The following is a 20228-nucleotide window of genomic DNA, read 5'->3' on the forward strand; positions in this document are numbered from 1 at the left end:
AGGATAAGCAGTGTCGATTGTTTTAAGAGCGTAAAAGTGAACAAATCCTTTTTACTTTTTATATCGTAAAAGCATAGACTGAGCGATGCGGTGTCGATGAGACATTTTCTATTCGCCAAAATTCGATTCTTTCGTCGACATCGTCGTTGTTTCCTCTTTCTTTTCTAATCGTTTCCAAAACGATCGCAATTGATACGACTTTTCTTCGCAAATTGAAGCACCGTGAACGAATAAAGCTAACTAATAATCTTAATTTGACAACCGGTTAATAATTTTGTTGGAAATCATCGTTGTTGCAAATGTGCGATATTCTGCTTGTTCGATCGATGCGAGTGTCGCGTTTCAATTTTTAGTGGCAGCCGTTAATTTCTTAATTGCTACCACTTTTTACAGAAGCGTCGTTTCAGCGTTCATCGATCAAATTTCGATAGAATCGTATTAAGTGCGATCTGTTCTGTCCGATCCGTTCGATAATCGGATCATTGTGCCTTGCTTTAATATCGCAAGCGTAAACTCTGCGTTCTTTGCGAACTTCTTTTCTTTTTTTTTTCCTCCAAGAAATTAATAGATCACGAAACTTAATGGTATTCGAAAACTTATGGCACTGTGTTAAACATCCATTACGAAGTTCGTAAAGTACGAAGAGTCTTTTGTGAAAGAACACCGATTACACGCCGAAGTTTCGAACAAAAGTCTCTCATAAGATAATTTAATGTGACCAGCAGAAAAGACCCGAAGTCGGCAACGTTTGCAAAATTGCTGTTCTGTTTCTTTCCGGGGTTTTAAGAGCCAACGGTCATGGTATGAAATAACATAAGCGTTCGTTACGAAAACAGGAATATTTTAGGCAATTTTTTGATGCAATTTTTGTTTCAGGCAAGAAAGAGAGCGAATCTCCGTTCGAAACGGAAAGCTCGATAAAAAGTGGAAAAGAAACGAGATCAGCGTCGACGGTATATTTACAGAGAGAGAAAGAGAGAGACCGTTGGTTATAAAGGAAGCTGTAATATCCAAACTTCAATGTTCAAGAGGAATAACGAAGTCATTTCAGAGATCTCTTTCAAGTTGCCACGACTGCGCGATAAGGAGAATTGCTCGTTTCGTTCCAGTTCCTCGAAAGCCGGGGACATTGATTTTCTGCTGATCAGACGTTTATTCGAAACTTTCCTTAGGGCACTTAAATTACGCTATGGAGGATATAGACACAATACCCGAACAGTCTGCGAACCAAGAGAGACAAATTGAAAAGAAGAATCCTTTCGATCGTGCAAAGTAATCTACTGGGAGTTACGCGTCTCGGCCGCACGCGGCTCTTTCGAACTTTTTAATTAAACTTTAGGACAATCGCGGATCGAATTTCAGGTATGTAGCGAATATTTTTCTCTTATATGCATTCGATTTCGAAATATCGCGGACGGACGTTGTCCTCGAAAAAGAGTTAGTTCGCGAACAAAAATCGTCACCGACCGATATCATCTCGATGCTCCCGCGATTATAGTCGCGTAATAATCAGTATCATGGTCTCGGGCTGTTTCATTTCGAATCGACTCGCGTAATCGAATTCAGCTGTTTCCTCGTCCATGTTGGATCACGAATGCACATCTTACGCGACGGCTGCCAATTAATCAGAGACTTCGCTGAATCCGGTAACAAGGTTTTCCTTATTTCAGTAATCACTGCTTTTTTTAGTCACCTGCATCTTCCGACGTTCATTGGTGCTCGAAACGATATTTCACTGGATGACGCGCGAACGTTTCGCAAGCTTTACCTCCGACGCCAAAAGTTTCGAGATGCAGTAATGTTTCTCTAATTGACGCTCACATTCTGCACAAAAATGGACCATTTGAGAAGAGCAGATACCATTGTTCGAGCCTTGCTACTCGTTTTTGTCAACGATTATAAGAACGAGCTGCAAGACTCGAATAATCGTATCTACTCTTCCCAAATTGTCCATTTTCATGGACAATCTGAGCGTCAATTAGGGAGACATTACTGCACGTGACAAAAAAAGAACTCGCGGTTACTCAGCGAATTAAATGTTCGGTCAGCTTGTCCTCTCGTATGAACGGTAAAAAATTATATATCCGCGTAACAAAAAACTAATTTTCGTAGCAATTTCTACAGTCTGAATCATTCGACAAATTCTATTCGCGTTGAAGTACAACAAATTCTAATAATTTAACATTTAACCATTTCTCCAAATTAAACCGAAAAACCGGGGAAAGAGGTTCAAATTTATCGAACAGTGGTCTCGACGATTGGTACAGTGGCTCACAAAAGTGTTCGTACACCTTTAAGAACATAATAACAATTTTTCAAAAATTCAACTCAACTTCACTTTCAAATTGAATCTTCTTCCAGACGATGCTGGACGACGACTGAAATGCCCCTTTTCTTTTCATTTGAAAACGTTGCCCGAGTTCATCGTTCTCCTAAAAAATTCGCTATTACAAAGACTCGCGTGACAGCGCGAAGAAACCACGTTGAATCGCGGGACATTAAGTTTGAGAAACGATGATGATGATGATGATGCTTTACGCACGGTGGTCGCGAGAGTTCCATAGGCGGCGCGACCTCGCGCACTCCCGGTGACGCGACTTTCCATAATCGTTATGCTCATGTTTATTTATCGGGTCCCGTGCTCGACGTTAACGAACGTTGTAAACATTCCTGTCGTCGTCGCCCGCCGCCGTCGCCGCCGCGTGGGCGGAGGCTCGGCCGAAAAAATTCATATCTCCGAAAGGATTCTTCGTTTCAGGTCACGACTTGAACGACAGCCAACTCAATAAGAGAGAGCTTTCCACTCATCGGGCATGCAACCCTTCACCTACCTTTCACCTCGGAAAGTGTCGCCACGGCAGAATAGAACAGAGAATCAGAGGGCGAATAAGAGAGAGAGAGAGAAAAAGAGACAGAGGGAGAGAGGGATCACCATTGGAACGGAGATCGGCTAGTGTAACTAATCATCCCTAAATTATGCAACAACCGCGCAGTGCAACATTCGAATAACAAAGAACTTTGCCACCCTATTCATTTGCACGTGCAACCCTTACCTGCCTCACCTCTATGTAGACTTCGACAGTAAACTATTATAAGTCGGAAGTGGTCACTAAATTATGCAACGCAACATGCATTCAGCCATGGTGGAGAACAAGGGGGATATAGTGTGCGTGTATATGTGTGTGTATATCAGAGAGAGAGAGAGAGAGAGAGAGAGAGAGAGAGAGAGAGGCCATAAGAGAAACGAAGGGACAGAGAGAGAGAGAGAGAGAGAGAGACGGGAGAGCGTGTGAGAGAGTCGGTGAGAGGTCTGGGCTTCCTGTGAGATTGGAGACAATCTCGTGCACACTACACATCAGGGGCTAGCTGTTACGTGAACTCACACCAATAAAGTCCGTAAGTCATTGCGCCGATAATACGTACATTCAACACCTTGCACGATTAAACGGAAACTTCGATGATGCCAGAGGTCTAACAAGAAAGAAACACAGGTTCGACACACGACGGAATAACTTAAGGCGCTCGTGGACGTGTTACCGATTCTATCTAATATCGGCTCAGAGACTGGATAATTACTTCGAAAGTCGTTTGCCTGCTCGCGGACAAACGTTGCGTCGAACGCATGCGACGGGCAAAGTTATCGCTGCCCGGTTTATTTATTTGTCGACGCTCTTCGCTCGTTAAATATTCGCGCTTTCGTCCAGTCTCTCGGACCGTGCTCCTAAATATTTCCCTAGTCCCCTAAATACTGTAATGTCTCCCTAATCGACGCTCAGTTTGGAGACAAAAATGGACAATTTTTGGGAACTGGAGAGATGCGATTATTCGAGCCTTGCGGCTCGTTTTTATAATCGTTGACAATTCGTAACTATAACAAATAAACCGCAAGGCTCGAACAATCGTATCTCCTCTTCCCACATTCTCCATTTTTATGGACAATCTGAGCGTCAATTAGAGAGACATTACTGTATTTTCGTTCGTCGAATCTCAAAATTTAAACGTCCCCCCCCCCCCTCGAACGGCTCGTTTCGTCGAATCTGAATATTTAAACGTATCCCCGAATATTTTCTTGCGGCGAGAACTTGAAATTTTAACACGAACAGCGAACAGCGCTTCTTTTCGTTAAGAATTTAACGCGCGCGCTCAAATATTTTCTTTCGTCGGATCTTGAAATTTCAACGATCTCTCGAATATGTTCTTTCGTTAAATTTGCGCTTCGACGGTTCTCCGAAGATATGTTTTCGCGAATGAACGACGGTGGAACATTGTTTTTATGGGAAACAGAGAATCCGGTGTTAACAGAACCGATTTTTATGTGAAATTTTGTATACTTTAAAATGTATAGATCGTTCGTATTTGAATCCAAACAATTCGATAAATTTATCTCAAACATTTGAATCCGCGAACGAAGTAAACTCAAAAATTGTTACGAAATCGCGTTGATAACTTAAAAACGATTTGATAAAATTTTCTGAACGAGAATAAATCTTCCGAATAAATCCGAATAAGTTCCGCTCGTTGGTCCCTGTTTTTTCGTTAATAACTCGTAATTTTGCGACAGCCCGATCGTTAACGATTATAGAAACGAGCCGCGAGCCTCGAATAATCGTGTCTCCTCCGTCGAAATTGTCCCTTTCTGCGCCAAATCCGAGCGTCAATTAGGGAGAACTCACTGTACCAATTTATCGCGGATCCCGTCGCGTCGATCGCCTCGATCGCGACGGCGACTCTTTCAATTCCAGAATTCGGAGTACCACGGGAATCCTCTTTATAGCTGATTCCCGTTAAGCCGCCGATACGAGGAACCGATAATTCCATCGATCAATCGAGTACCAAGATTTGCCAAGGTTGAATTAGTATCCCGGATCCAATCGAATCCTTCTACAACGACACACGCGATGTCCCACCCGTACATCTCCCGTCGTCCTACATATATATATACGTATATATATATGTATATACATACATACGGACATGCATGTACAACTATATACATCGTGCACAAACGTAATAATACCACTGAATTATCAGCACACCGGTGCGACGCGCACAGTGTCGGACGAAACGACAAAGCCGTGCGAAAATTAAAGAACTTCCGACGGAAATCGGATGAAACGGCGCTGCTTCTTTTCGCGTCGAAGCTGAAAAATGTCGAAGAATGACATTTTTTAACCTCGACGATTTACGTTAAACTCGAAGTGTTCCAACGAAATTCCGATCTGTCCATTACCGTGTATAGTTGGAGCTTTTTCTGCGACGCGTTGCGCGTCGTTTCCCGTAGATCTCGACGACGCTGATCTCAAATTCGATCGCAGAATCGATCCACCGTATCAGAAAAATAAGAAAAATTGATCCAAGCGAACTCGCGATGTTCTCGTTGGTACGATTCGATAACTCGCAGATCTGAGATCCCGAAAAGCGTCTAAAAAGATCCTAAGATCGCCGGGAATCGGCGCGCAACGCGTCGTTAAGAAGCAAAATTTCGATGGAATATTTCGATATCAATTTTTAAGGTGGAGAAACGTTCGCGCCGCGTCCTGTCCGTCGTCTCAATATTCCGCAACGATTCAAGCTTCGACGCGGGAGAATATCGCGTCGCTCGATCAACATTCCTCCGAAAAGTTCTTCGATCTCCGCGCAACTTCGTCGTTTCGGCGCGCGACACGCGCGCGGGCCGTGCCTCGTAAAGCGCAAAGTAGAACATTGCAGCCGCTTTTCGGCGAGTGTAAGCACGTTCCGGTAATAGAGCGCATGCAGACGCGGACACCAAGCTGTCGGGAGTCAGGGTAATTTCGTGAAATAAAGAGAAACCGGTGCCGCGAACTGTACAGCGAGCAAAACAGGTGTGGGGTCGCGAACGGAAAGAGAGCGGCCGAAGATTAATGGAACGGAAAAAGAAAGAATCGGAGAAGTGAAGAAGAAGAAGAAGAAGAACAAGATAAAAAGAAAAGAAGAGAGAATTGTAGGTAAGAGAGAGTCAGAGAGAAGGGCCGGGGTAACGGCGATGCGTTGTATTTTCGTACTTACTGTTCGCGTTCCTCCAGCTCGACCACCCGATTACTGTCTGTGTTTTGTTTACCAAGTCCAAATTAAAAAGTAGAGCAGAAACGAATCAGTTTTTCTGTGTTAGTGAGAGGCCACCGAAAACGAAACCCGCGCCAGCTGCTGCCGTGCCCCCGAGGACTACGGGGAGAACCCGTCGGTCTCCCTCTCTCTCTCCTTTCCCCCGCGCCCGCGGATTTTCCCTCCCGGCCGCGTTTAATTGGGGACGTTCTTTTCGAGTTTGAAGTTTACGACGGCGCGAATTTAATTAACGCCGGCTAAGTTCGCCGAGGATCGTGTTGAACTCCCGGGGTCCGGGGGCCGCGGGTGTTTCGCGTGGCGCCGCCGTTTCTTCGACGAACGAGCCCCGTTTCTTCTTCTTGTACGTAGAAACGGCGAAAACTCGCTGGACATTTTCATTCTCCGCTGATTGTCGACTTCTTCGACGCCGCGGCGGCGGCGTCCCCGTGCACGCGGTTCGCGAAGATTCGACGTTTGAGCCGTTTATTTTGAAAGTGGCATAAGTCACTTTGTTTTTAAGTCGATATATTTAAGGGTGTGCGTTTTAACAGGTTTAAAAATATGGATGCTAACTTTCGAGACGATTTACTTGTATTTGTTGTCTCAGGATACTGATATTTTTCTCAGTATAAATAATTTCGTATAAACATTAAAAAATCACCACTTTTCATTACGGTAAAGTGACTTATGGCCACTTTCAAAATAAACGGCTCGTTTCATGACGATCTCTTGAATATATTTTTTCGCCAATCGACGCTCGGATTGTCTACAAAAATGGACAATTTAGGTGAAGAAAGATACAATGATTCGATCCTTGCGGTTCATTTCTATAGTTACGAATTGTCAACGGCTGTAAAAACGAGCTGCAAGGCTCGAACAATCGTATCGCCTCTTCCCGAATTGTCCATTTTCGTGGACAATCTGAGCGTCAATTAGAGAGATATTACTGTATTTGTGCGCCAACGGGTTTCTCAAGATAATATTTTCGCGAGTAAACGAGAGATTGTTTTTATGGGAAACAGAGAGTCCGGTGTTCACGGTAGAACCGACTTTTACGTGAAATTTATGTATTTTAAAAGTTTACGGTATCTTTGACTTCATCGTCTGTAAAGATTTATTGAATTGAGTTTTAATTAATTAAGGTTAAATTTGACGGTGCAATCTGGGTCCACTTAGGGTTATAATTAGATTGTGACATCGATGTATCAGCTTTGAAAATTATTTTACATTGATCGAATTCCGATCTAGGAACATGTATTCTTTTCAAATTTTCGTCAATCAGCAAATATGTAAATTAATATAAACTATTTGTGGATAAAAAGGTAAAATAACTCTTTTAACGTTACAAAATAGCGGCGAATTAACAGTTTTAACAGTTTCGATCATATCGAAGTGCGGTGAAGTCTCCCTAATTGACGCCCAGATTGCGCACCAAAATGGAAAATTGTGGAAGATGAGACACGATCATTCGAGCCTCGCGGCTCGTTTTCACAGTTGTCGGCAACCGTATCTCCGCTTCCGAAATTGTTCATTCTTTTTTGCTGCGCGCGCGTTGAAAATAAAAGGAGAACCATCGCGACGGCTTTGCGCCGTTCGGTTTTAATTTAATGTGAACGAGCGGATGTTTGCGCGGAGTCTCGCCGACATGGATTCCGCGAGGATTAGAATTAAGGGCGAGTCTATTTATTTCAGTCTTTCAAAGGGTTTATCACGGTGGGACCGGGACGAACGTTTAATTAACTTTCGCAGGAGATTATGTTACATTGTGTCCTGCTCCACCGCGCACCGCCGTGAAATGGTTTTGTTAATTATGGTAAGCATTGTACTCTTTCGGGGGCTTAAAGATGCCTTTCAGGCATGCCCGCCGATTTTTTCGCTTTAGAGAGGAATTAGCTTTTTGCGACTTTGCTATCGCAGTGTTTGACGTATTATGGGAGCGCGAGCTTATGGTCGCGTCGAGAAAGACGTTAATGCCTTTTCTCAGGCTTGACGATTTCAAGGGAATCGTGTCTCCAACTGTGCACGAACGTGTCCAACACCGACGCATATTTTAACGTACAACGATCGATCCGAAATTATGCTCGCTAGATTCGCGAAAGCATTTTTTAACACGTTCGATGTCAACGTCGTTTAACCGTTCGCGAATCGTGCGAGGTCGAATGAACACTCCGCGATTTTAAAACTGTTTTTATTAATGTTAAATCTTTATTTTTTAAAATATCCACGACTGTTTCATCGAGGTCTGAGCTTATTAAAAAAAAGGAAAAGTAAACGACGAACTAGTTGGAGAGGGGCGATGTTCGAGCTATAATTAATCTTGATGGTTCGGAGCGTCGCTTCGTTTTTTACTTGCTTCGCGAAAGAATAATTAATCGAAAACCGAAACCAGGAGATCCAAATTTACCATAGAAACATGATTGAAAATTTACCGTAGAAAACACGACTGTTTTCTTCTTGACTACGCCTGGCATCGTCGATAGGAAAGTCGGTTAATTAAAAAACAAAAAAGAACAAACAACTGATTGCGCAATCTTGTTTAGAGGGAACTCAGGGAACGCGACGTTATTTCCCGAGTTTCTTAAGAATTGCTATCAATTAGCGCGGACAAAGAGTACGCGCGAAACACGGGGCGCCCCCGGTTGACATCGGTAAACATTTTAAACGGGGGAATATTTATATAATTCGTTCGCGATTGTTTCCGTTCGAATTAAATGTTCATTAATGCGCGCCGGTGGAGCTGCCGCGACGATATAGTTAATGCATTAAAATGCAGGCAACGGTTAATTAAAATTCGATAAACATACTTTGAATTTTAAATGTGCGTTTGTTTACATACCGTTTAAATCACGTCGATTTATTATAACGCGACTCGAAAAATTCAATTCGATCGGTCGCTGCTTTTAGTATGTATAAATCGTAGCTTTGGCGCGCGAATAAATTATTTTGCATCCGTTAACTAACGTTTATTTCACTGATATACGTATATTCAAAATATATAATTTTGCAAATGATTATAGCAGATTTCGAATGTAACATTCAACTCGAATGAAATTTTATCGCCATATAGTTGAACCAAAAATTAAAAAGAAAACCGATCAAGCAATCACAACAATTTCAAATATAATTTGTTTCGGCGAAACAAACAGTTCACCGCGTTCGTTTTCGAACGAAATTGTCCAGCGAGTCGATGGAATTTTGTCGTTTCCTCGACCGCACGGCAGCACGTGCCACAGGTTCGTATGTATACTTAATAATTTGTACATGTATTATGTAGTTGTTCTTTGCATCCAGATAGGAAATTCGCATTGTCCATCTACTTTACACGATTACGTAAACATAATAGGCATGCTCTCTTTGGAACTAGCATGAACGATTAATAACAACGCAAAAATAATGTATGCGGGTGCATGGTTTATGCAAACCTGACTGCAGCCATCCAATTAACGCCCGAGGATTCTGTCGTCGAACGAAGCGCGAGCGCGCCTCTCCTCGTCTTTTAAAACAACCCCGAAGCGACCGTACGAAAACGTCTCCTTCGACGAATTGCCGTTGTCAGGCAATTTTATTCGTTGCGCTCGGCTCGAATAAGAATATCGACAACAAAAAATCTCGAGATCTCCTTTCTCTCTTTAACACTAAACCTACCGCGGTCTTAAGTTACCGATATTTCTTATTTTGCAATTCTGCAAAGTACCGAGACTCTTTCGTGGAAAACGCTTGAATAAGTTTATTCAATATATATATATATAATTATATATATTGTTATTTATATATATATATATATATTATTATATATATATATTATTGGAGCAAGTTTTATAATAAAAACTTTACAAATTCCAAATAAATTCGGTATATACATATATAATAATAATAATAATAATAATAATATATAAATAATATATATATTATTATTATTTATTATTATTATTATTATATATTTATTATATAATTGCTCCAATAATATATATATGTAATATATAATATAATAATAAATAATATATAATATAAAATATAATAATAAACAATAAAAACTTTACAAATACCAAATAAATTCGGTCTTCTCACTTTTGTGAAGCAGCGCATGCCAGTTAGTATTACCGCTCGGTAGGTTTAGCGTTAATTTCGAGCAACAATCCAGCCGATTCGTCGCGGATCGCAATTTAAAACAGAATCCTGTGGAAGCATTGAGCGTCGCGTTCCATTCAAGAATGACCATTATCGAGGCGCGAAATTCGATGCCTGCAGCCAGCCGGAATGATAGTAATTGTACTTTCGTTGACGGGGGCGAGATGTTCCAGTATCTTACACGATGTTTCTCTTCTTTGCCGAACCGAGAGGCAAGAAATATTCGTTCAACGACTCGGTCTCTACGCGAGGATGCTACTCGTTAAGGATCGATACGTTACGCAATGGGAGCTCGTTGGTACTGATTCAACGTTACTTCGCAATCATTAGCAAGCTCGCGGCGCGCGCTTTTTTTCTTTTACTGCTCCGCGATCAAGCGACATGCTGCGTGTCTAGAGGGATCAGAAATCGGATCGTATCCCGTGAAAATTTACCGTTGGACAAACCGTTGTGCTGCGAGACAGACCCGAGCAGGCTCGGAACCGACCAAAAATCTCACCGGCTCGAAACAATCCGATACCGTGTACGTATTTCCATTGTCGCGAGTGTACAGTTGCTCGCAAAAATGTTCGTGCACGTTTTTAAAACGTAACAACTGTTTTAATACTGAACCAACCGAATTTTTTTTTCGACGATAGGGGTTATTTGTTTCATCTACTGGACGATGACTCTGAAATGTTTCTTTTTTTTCTTAATTTTGCTGTTATTACTTGGAACGACAAAGATATAATAATCTGGATCTCGGTGACTTGTACGCGTGTGGAAAATTCTATCGAAATTTTTCTGCACGGGTGTAAGATACCAAGATCTACGAAAGGTGTTTTTAAAAATTTTAGAAGTTAAAAAACGAGGGTTTCTAATGTTTTCTTTTCGTTCCAAGTAATAGCAGAATTAAGAAGAAGCTTTTTAGCCACCGTCTAATAGGTCTAAGATTAGTTTGATTCAGTTTTGAAAAAGTTAATTGCGTTTTAAAAGGTGTACGAACACTTTTACGGGCCACCGTATGTCGATAGTCATGTATGGTGTGCTTTTCCGTGAGTGGACAATGTCGAGAATAGTGCGAGCAAAGTGGATGGATTTCGATGAAACGAGATCTCGTGTCACAAAAGGGGGGAGGGGGTGCTTATGATCTATTATGGGGATGTTCCGCGATACATTGCAAGAACTGTTATTATGTAATTCACTCGGCGGACTATGCCGAGCTCTATCCAGTTGCGAACCTTGCTAGACAATGTTGCGACAAATATGCATTACGTCGAGGTAGAATTTTAAAAATGTCCTGGTTTATTCTATTCGATACTGGCACATTTATTGCGAATGATATTTGCAAGCTCCGTTTGTACTCTGATTCATTGAACGTCTTTATGGACCGAATTTTCTGAATTTTTGTATTATTTAATAAACGCTAAGAGTAAAGATATTATTATAAAAAAATTATAGTACATAATTACAGAACTGTAATTATTTCGTTGCAATTTTTATATCAAGTTCACGTTTAAATCGGAACCGCAAAATTGTAATTCTAAATAATACCGGTTTATTGTCTAAATATACGAATAGACCGGAATTTCGATTACACTAACCAGAGGGAAATTGGTGTTTGAATAATAGAACAGTCGTTTAGCCGCAATTAAAATCAATTTTTGACGACTCGCACGATTAATTACACATGGATTGAACTAATGATCGGATAGTCGTGGGTGTACCGTAATCGTTAAATCGTGTTTTTTCTTCACGCGAAGACAAGCTAAAGAATTGCTTAATTATTAAGTAACTTTAATTATTATTAAAGGAATCGCTGTAATTTTCAGTAACTCGAATCACGATATTAATATTACTCCATAATAATGCTTCGTGTTTTTTAAAGACTTGATTTCTTTTTCTTTACTTCACGCTTCGAAGCTAAATAGGAAACTTAGGCGCCTGAAACATCCTGATCTCGTTCATTGTTTCAACGAATTCCTTCGGGTAATGCATATTTCTCGGCCAACTAAAAGTCATCGAAGTTCGATGAGGTTCGCGTCGAACGTTCGTGAAGTATGTAAAAATCGTTTGCAATGATTGCCACAATTTTAATTTGGACTTCTTCAAGATTTTGAATCGGTGTCGCGTGTCGAACGATCCAAGAGCATGCTTCTAAAATGAAGTATTCGAAAGCACTCTCGAGCGACACTCGTTTGGTTGCACGGAAGAGACTTTTGGTTCGTCGAAAAACAAAATTCATTGGGATTCATTGTATACCAGACGTCTAAATTCATTGTTTATCCATCGACGCGCACGAATCTCGAAGAAAGTCCGTTTTTGCATATGCTGTCATGCAATAATCGTTTGTGAATCGGCCGATCACACAATGTGACAATTTGACACAACGTGCTCGCGGAAATCTTACTTACATTTCATCTGGCAGCGTTTGCGTCGACAGACGATGAAGATCACCACGCAGATGATTATGATCAAAAGAATGAGAACGACTGCCGATACGATGATGATCAACAGGATGTTTCCCTCCAGCTGATGCCACCATGGTATATGACCTAAAATGAGAATCGATGCAACGCTATCGATGATATCGAAACAATGAAATACAATAAATTCGCCCCGATTTTCCTTCAGCTTGCAAACAAAAGTGGGCAAGCTGGGAAAATGAGATACGATTATTCAATAATATAACGAAAATATAATCTGTATAAATTATATAAACCGTATAAACCATGTAAACTGCATAAACTACATAAATCACATAAACTATATAGACTATATATATATATATATATATATATATATATATATATATATATATATATAATATATAATATAATATAATATATATATATATAATAATAATAATTATATATATATATATATATATATATATATATAATATAATATAAACTATATAAACTATATGAACCATATAAACTATATAAACTATGTAAACTATAAATGAACCATATAAACTATACAATACTAGGCTCTATTAACTATAAATACGATGCTCGGCTAATCGCATCTCCTCTTCCCTAAATTGCTCACTTTTGTTTACGAGCCGAAGGACAATCCGGGAGAATTTACCGTAACCGTGCGTAAAAATGTCTGTCCTCCGATTCTGATCAACGAATTGGCACAAATGAAAAGCGAACGACATTTCTTTCTTTAATAAATCGAACACCTGTCTCGGCTAGAACAATATATCGACGGCAGAGAACGGTGTAGGCGCGTTTGTCATAATCGTTAAGCGACATTCCAATTTTTCGTATTCTTTCGTCTGGAAAATGGCAGTAATGTGAGGTATGCATAAAACTGTTTCTCATGTGGTGTAGTATCACACGGGACAGATAAACCGATCTCAAACGTTCGGTTTGCTACGTTTATGGTAATACATAGTCGGGTAAGAAACTTACTTCGATGTCCGTGGTGAGCTAAGAAAGAATGGAGAACATCAGAATGTTTCTTATCTCTCGGCGATAATTTTGTGTTTCATTAAAAATTAACGTTTCCCACGGAAATGCTCTCGCGCAGGAATTTCCGACGTTCGCGAAACTCGACGATCTTGAAACGTTCGATATCTCGTGGAAACAAAAGGATCGCGCGGCGATAAGCTCTCAGGTTGGTTTCAGGAGGCTTTTCAGGCTCGGTTACTTTCGTAACCCGTCGTTCCATTTCCTTCTAAGACGCGATCGCGAGAAACTGCGGCATGGAAAGCCGAAGGAGACGGACGCCTTCCTCGAAGACGTTATTTTCATTTTTTTTAGGAAACGTCCGTAGAAAATTTCATTTCTACGGATCGAAATCGAGGAGCCGGATTGCACGCAAAATATGTACACAGCTTTCAAGATGAGTCCGGATTCGCAGCTGTTCCGATCGTTCCTCGCGAAACTTTTAACGCTCGAAGCGTTCGAAAGTTCTCGAAAACTCGCGAATTCGTTGCGCGAAATACTTTTTGCCGCCCCTGTATCTCGCCGTTCTTTTTTCCGTATTTTCTCAATCGCCGAGTTGTATAAGACGCGACTACGTTTCTACGAAAATTTTAATGACAACTGGTTTCTATCCTCTCGTTGTAATTGCTCCGATGCACGCACTCTTCGCGGAAGAGTTCCGCAACTCCAGGAAAAACGACGAGAATCCAATGTAATCGCGCGTCCTCTCGCAAGGATTTTTTGAATTAGCCTCTGACGTGTAATTCGTATTTACATTTTTACGTGTGCAATGGGAGATCGTTCGATCGAGTCGGTCGAGCACGGTGGCAGAAAATCGAGAGATACGAGATCCGCGAAACGCGTTGTTTCAATTTTCGTCCTAAGCTGAAAAAGTTGAGGGAATATCTTTGGAACAATTTAAGACATACAGGCTGTCCCAAAAATGTCTCGCAATCCGAAAATGGCGGGTTCCTCGGATCATTCGAAGCAACTTTTTCCTTTACAAAAATGTTCTCCGAGACACCGTTAACGAGTTATCAACGAAAAACAGTGACCAATAAGAATCGAGTACGGCTGACGCGAGGCGGCCCAGCCAACCAGCGCGCCAAGCCCAGTTCCGCCCACTGGCTCGGTCGCCTCGCGCCAGCCGAGCTCGCCTCTCATTGGTCACTGTTTTTCGTTAATAACTCGTTAACGGTGCCTCGGAGAACATTTTTGTAAAGGAAAAAGTTGCTTCGAACGACCCGAGGAACCCGCCACTTTCGGATTGCGAGACATTTTTGGGACACCCTGTAGATCGCTTTGTTCGATCGCGATAAAGTTGCTCCGTGTTTTACAAAGTGCACGAACACTTTTCGCATCGACTGTGCATCTGCTAATTAAATAAGCACCCGTTTTCGATTCTATGAAATTCGTTCGCGCGATTCCGCGGAGCGTGTCGGTAAAAACTGAGCGCGCAGCGATTCGTTGGACTGCAATCGATGAACGCAATAAATGCGATATACAGGAATCGGAATCGGTGCTCGTTTCCTCGACGGTTGTTTCGCGGGGGGAGACAATTAGCCCTGCGGAATCTCGAAGGCGTGGAAAATCGTTTTAGGAAGTGTGGCGCAGTGTCACGGCTCGTTATCAGGAACGAGCCCTCGGCCTTCCTTTTTTTCTAGAAAACTTTCTCACGAAACCTGGACTTTAATGCATTAAATATTAAGTAACTTAGCTGGAAGTTTCAATGGCTTTCTGAAACTTCCAAACAAAATAATTCCTTACTTTGGAATAGGAGGACGTTGAAAAATTGCGTGGGCCGAAGTTACGTTTTTATGTTAATAAATCTTCGTAGGTTGATGTCCCAGTCATTAGCGGGGTCCTGGGTCCTCCTCCTCCTACCCTCTCCCCCCGCCCCTTATTCGAGCGTTTTGTCGACAGTTCATTTCGTTCGATGACAATCCTATTTGAATTTAATATTCTCCCCGGCGAAAAGTTCATTACTCATAGTTACATTCCATTCCTTTCGTCACCTTGAATAAATTACGAATATTAATTTTCGCGTCTCAGGATTATTACGGAAGTCGGTTCGCGTCGACCGTGCAAATCTTTTCTGCGGTCATCAATTTCGGAATTTCGAGGGAACAGCTTTCGTCGCGATTTCTATCTCGGCGACACTTTTTCCGATCATTTCGTATTTTTTTTGTTTCTTTTTTGGTGAAAAGATCGCGGAACAAAAAACATGAAAAGTGATTTTTGATCAACGTCGACAAATTTTAACACGTTGCAACAATCTCTGCAGGATGTTAAGAAAGAACCGGAAGTACCAGTCGAACGGACAGGTTCCTGATTTTTCTTTTTTACACACACCGATACTATAAAAATATCGACGTCAGAATTTGTTACGCGAACTTCTCTATATTCTATAAAAATCGTGGGAAGTTCAAATAAATCGAATCTTGTCGTTATTACGAAACGCTGTAAATTAGTCGGCTTTGGGTGCTGCGTAGGAAATGCATCGATTTTCACGGTTAAATTATAAAGTATGCGTCTTATACACGGCGACCTAACACTGCAGAATTGTTATTCCATGATGTTTGGCACGGTAAAGATGCTTTTCCATGTCGCGCATTGCATGAATTTTCGCTTTTCAAGAGAACGAGCGAATAATCGCGAGAGCAAACGCGGCGATAAATAATAAACAAACAATTATAATTACCGAATGTAATTGAAACAGACGCGATTACCGACGCGGTCGTAATTGAAACGCTCGCGATTGAAAGGACGTGGTTCGCCTTTCGAAGCGCGATTCTCGAGAAACGAAACGAACGTGTCGCGCGTTCCCGCCGTTGTTCCTCGAATTTTCGTTCGCGCGGACACGCTCAGGCGATTTCCGCGGTAAAATATTTCTCCCGCGGACGAGGCGGGTAAACAAATGCGGGGAAAAACAAAAACCGTTCCGCGATATCTGGAAAAGCTGTTTCGTAAACTTCGATAAAACACCGAAGCCGGGAGTCTACGTTTCCGGAAGTGTCTCGTAGAAGCGGGACGATGTACAGGGGGAAACTTTCGCGGCCGTGTTTTCGCAAAAGTTCCGGGAGTCGCTTTTTGAGCATTTTCGGCTCCCTTTAATCTCTCGCGGCTATAGATTCCCGGGCCTGGGCCCGCGCGCGTGCACGGGAATTATAGCTGCACAATATAATACGAGAATTACGACGGGAATGTAATATCAAGCGGGGGGGCTGAAAAAATGACCACGACGGAGGAATGCGTTTTCTGTAAAAGCTCGCATCAGGCTGCGGTGGAATCTCCTTCATAATTAAACCGTAACTTTCAGAGGCTGCTCCTCTCTCGGCATAATAGTTCATTAACGCCGCTGTCAAATGATTTCGTTCCTGGTCGAACGATCTCGTTTCGGTTTCGCTAATTTCTCGCCGTCGTGGAAAATAAGTGCGGCACAGTTTGGATTATTATTATTATTATTATTATTATTATTATTATTATTATTATTATTGGATTATTGGATTATTTATTAAAATCGGAAAGAAAGCATTGACGATGTGACGCACAGTATCACATGACAAAGCAGCGAGGATAATGCCATTGTTAAGTGCTTGGACTGTCGCAATTTGTTCTTATTATTTACAACGGTGTCAGTGGTTTTTGCTCTTTCTCTGTGCAACAATTTCATAATAATTAGATGCAATTTTAAACGGAATCGCCAAAGACATCTCTCCGCGCACGACAATATAACGATGTAGTTTTATATGATTTGTTTTTTAACGTCTAATCAAACGTGGTTTTCAATCTTTAAAATTAATCAAAATTCCTTGATTTATACGTTTCATCGTAGAACGATTTAATCATGTTTAAGCTCGTAATTAAATGTTGCTTTCGATGTGACAATGAATTTCTCTCATTCTCCGTGGATCGATAGCGATCTATATAAACCCCTACAATTAAACACAGTTCTCGACGGAGTTACTCATTTTGGTCTTGCTCTGCAAAACAATCGAACAGTCGGTAAACATTGAAACATTCATGATCGAATACGTCGGATAACGATCGATAATCGGTCCCGATGCTCACCGCGGAACGACGTGGTAATGATTTTTCGACTTACCTGGTACGTCGCGTTCACAGGGATTCGAATAGCCGATGGTGTTGTTTACGACACATATGTATGTCCGGAAATTGGTTACCGAAGTATCCAGTCGCATATAGCTCTTCCCATTTCGTATCTCGGCGACCTGTTCCAACGTGTCGTTGTCGTTCTTCAAAGACCAAACGAAATCGGTCTCTCTCGGATTAGCAATCGCAGAGCACACTACGTAATCCTTGCCGTCTATTTGTTCCTTTTCCACGTGACATTCCGGCTTAACTGTGAAGAGGAAAATGCACGAGTTTGATTGCTTTTATACGAATACACAGCTACGATGCCCGTTCGAATCAAATTTGACACGGCCGAGCAGCGTTCACGGTGATAAAAGAAACTACGAAATTACGTTCGAAACACGCGTTCCATAATTATCGGGCAACATTTTATGATCATTTAACTACTGCCGGACACCTGGGAGATGTCGTAGAGTGAGAGAGAGAGAGAGAGAGGGAGAGAGAGAGAGAGAGCGTAGCGAAATTAGACGAGATTTCCCGTCATTTTGCGCCGCTCGCTTCGAATTTCAAAGGAAATAGTGTTTCGATCCTGCACGATATTACAAAATAGTATAATACGTAGCGTAATTGCAATGTCTTTTTCTACGTGTTTCAGCAAAACCTGAATAAATAAATTATGTATACAGGCTAATTATGTTCCCGAGATCGTTCGAAGCAACTTTTTCCTTCGCGAAAATGCGATCCGCGGCTTCGTTTACGAATTATCAACGAAAAACACTGGCCAATGAGAGGCGAGCTCGCCTAGCGCTGGCCGGCCGAGCCAATCGGGCGTCGACTGCTCGTCGGCTCGGCCGCGTTGCGCCAGCAGTGCTCGCCTCTCATTGGTCACCGTTCTTTCGTCGATAACTCGTAAACGAAGCCGCGGATTTCATTTTCGCAAAGGAAAAAGTTACTTCGAATGAGCTCGGGAATTACCTCGTACCGAGCGATAACATAATTATTCATCTTTGCTTCGTGCTCCGGGAATTCAAGTTTAAGCAAGCGAATCTCTTTTGACAAACTATCTTTTTTTGACAGACTCTCGACAAAGATCGGGCGCATTTTAAGGAAGTGCGGCCGAGCTGATAAACGGCAATTATTAATACAGACTTACACTGAACGTTCAAGACCACGGCGATGGTACGGCTTCCGTGCCGGTTCCGCACTTCGCAATAGTAAGTGCCGTTGCTGCGCCTCGGCGCCGGCACCTTTAAATCGAGGAATCGACCCTCCATGATGGTGTCGTTGGAACCCTCGCGCAACCAGCGGTACGCAGGCTTCGGGTGCGAGTTCGCGTTACAGGTCACGGTTTCCGGTATCGTGTCGACCGTGACGTTTACGATTTTCTTCGAGATCGTCACATTTTCCGGCGGAACTGCCGAGAGGGAGAGAAAGAGAGACAAAAAATGACCGTCTATAAACCGGCTGTATTTCATCGCCGCGACACACTCGCGCGGAGTGATTCACGAGCCGGTTAAGGGACATTGAAAGAGGAATTAAAGCGTCGCGTTTCGCGACAGAGGCGCGGCGACTCGGACTCGATCAAACGTAATTAGACAGCGCGTTTCGCGCGACGGCAGATCGAACCGAATCGAGCTAGATCCAGCCAGCGATTCTCCCGCGAATAATAAAAATTCTGCGAGTAGACTCGCTAAACGGCGAGTCCGCGATTCTATCGACTTGCTCGATTCGGCTTCGTTCCGGCTGGTCTCGCGTTCAACATGTCCCACGATTCTAAAAGCTCGCGACACCGAGAATAAATTCTCTCCAATTGTCCCTCGGCTCGCGAAGAAAACGGTTTCGGAAGAAGAGACACGATGGTCCGAGTCTCGCGGCTATTCTCTTCGCCGATCGTCGACGACTACAAAAACGAATCCGCGAGGCTCGAACGATCGCGCCTCCTCCTTCCGAAATTGTCGATGTTTCGCGCGCGATTAGCGAGAAATTAGCTCGGAGCCCGTGTCCGTGAAAGAAGAAAAAAAATGGCGAGGCGACGTACATTCGACGTGAACATGCGTGCTGCTGTTGATCGCTTCGCCGATGCCGTTGTCGCTGCTCCGACAGGTGAACTCCACGTTGTCCTCGGCCCTGTCCAGCTGGCCGCCGGGCCAGGCGGTCAGGTTCCACACCAGGGTCGACTGGATGCTCTCGAAGTCGTTCTTTCGCGGATCGGGCGGGTAGTAGACGTTCAACACGTAGTACCGGTTCGTTTTCGTGAAGTCTATGCGCGTGTTCGTCTTCAGCCATGAAATGTTGCAGATCGGCGCGCACTCGACCCAGCACGTGATGTTAACGTTCGACGCATTGTACACGAAGCCGCGATAAGAGGGCAGCTTGTTGATAAACGCAGGCGCCGCTATTGACAATCAAAGAACAAGTTCAGCAGCCGTGGTTTCCCGGAGCGGTTCCAGCGGAGAGACATTGTCACGGCCGGCACGGAGATAAGGGTGACGCGATCGCGCACCCATCGATGTGAAATACGCGCGA

General features: G+C 42.6%; 1 protein-coding gene and 1 long non-coding RNA gene across 10 annotated transcripts in view; one reads left to right on the forward strand and one right to left on the reverse strand.

Annotated features, from left to right (window-relative positions):
• Nucleotides 1–20228, reverse strand: part of nrm (neuromusculin) — a 533882-nt gene that overhangs the window by 45082 nt on the left and 468572 nt on the right. For 6 of the 9 annotated variants that reach the window (XM_033486998.2, XM_033487001.2, XM_033487003.2 and 3 more), the window contains exons 12-16: nt 19741–20097; nt 18856–19116; nt 17713–17970; nt 13593–13610; nt 12585–12725 (exon numbers count right to left, since the gene is read on the reverse strand). In XM_033486998.2, coding sequence (XP_033342889.1) covers nt 12585–12725; nt 13593–13610; nt 17713–17970; nt 18856–19116; nt 19741–20097 — 1035 coding nt within the window. Of the gene's footprint in view, nt 1–6027; nt 6065–12584; nt 12726–13592; nt 13611–17712; nt 17971–18855; nt 19117–19740; nt 20098–20228 lie in introns of all 9 variants that reach the window. The other 3 variants (XM_033487004.2, XM_033487000.2, XM_033487002.2) reach the window with 3 other exon arrangements.
• LOC143258836 (uncharacterized) lies at nt 237–3153 on the forward strand. Its single transcript, XR_013032730.1, has 3 exons — nt 237–801; nt 877–1362; nt 2759–3153. It is a non-coding gene; the product is annotated as an uncharacterized LOC143258836 (long non-coding RNA).

The sequence above is a fragment of the Megalopta genalis genome, chromosome 2 (genome assembly GCF_051020955.1).
Source record: "Megalopta genalis isolate 19385.01 chromosome 2, iyMegGena1_principal, whole genome shotgun sequence".
Classification (NCBI taxonomy): Eukaryota; Metazoa; Arthropoda; class Insecta; order Hymenoptera; family Halictidae; genus Megalopta; species Megalopta genalis.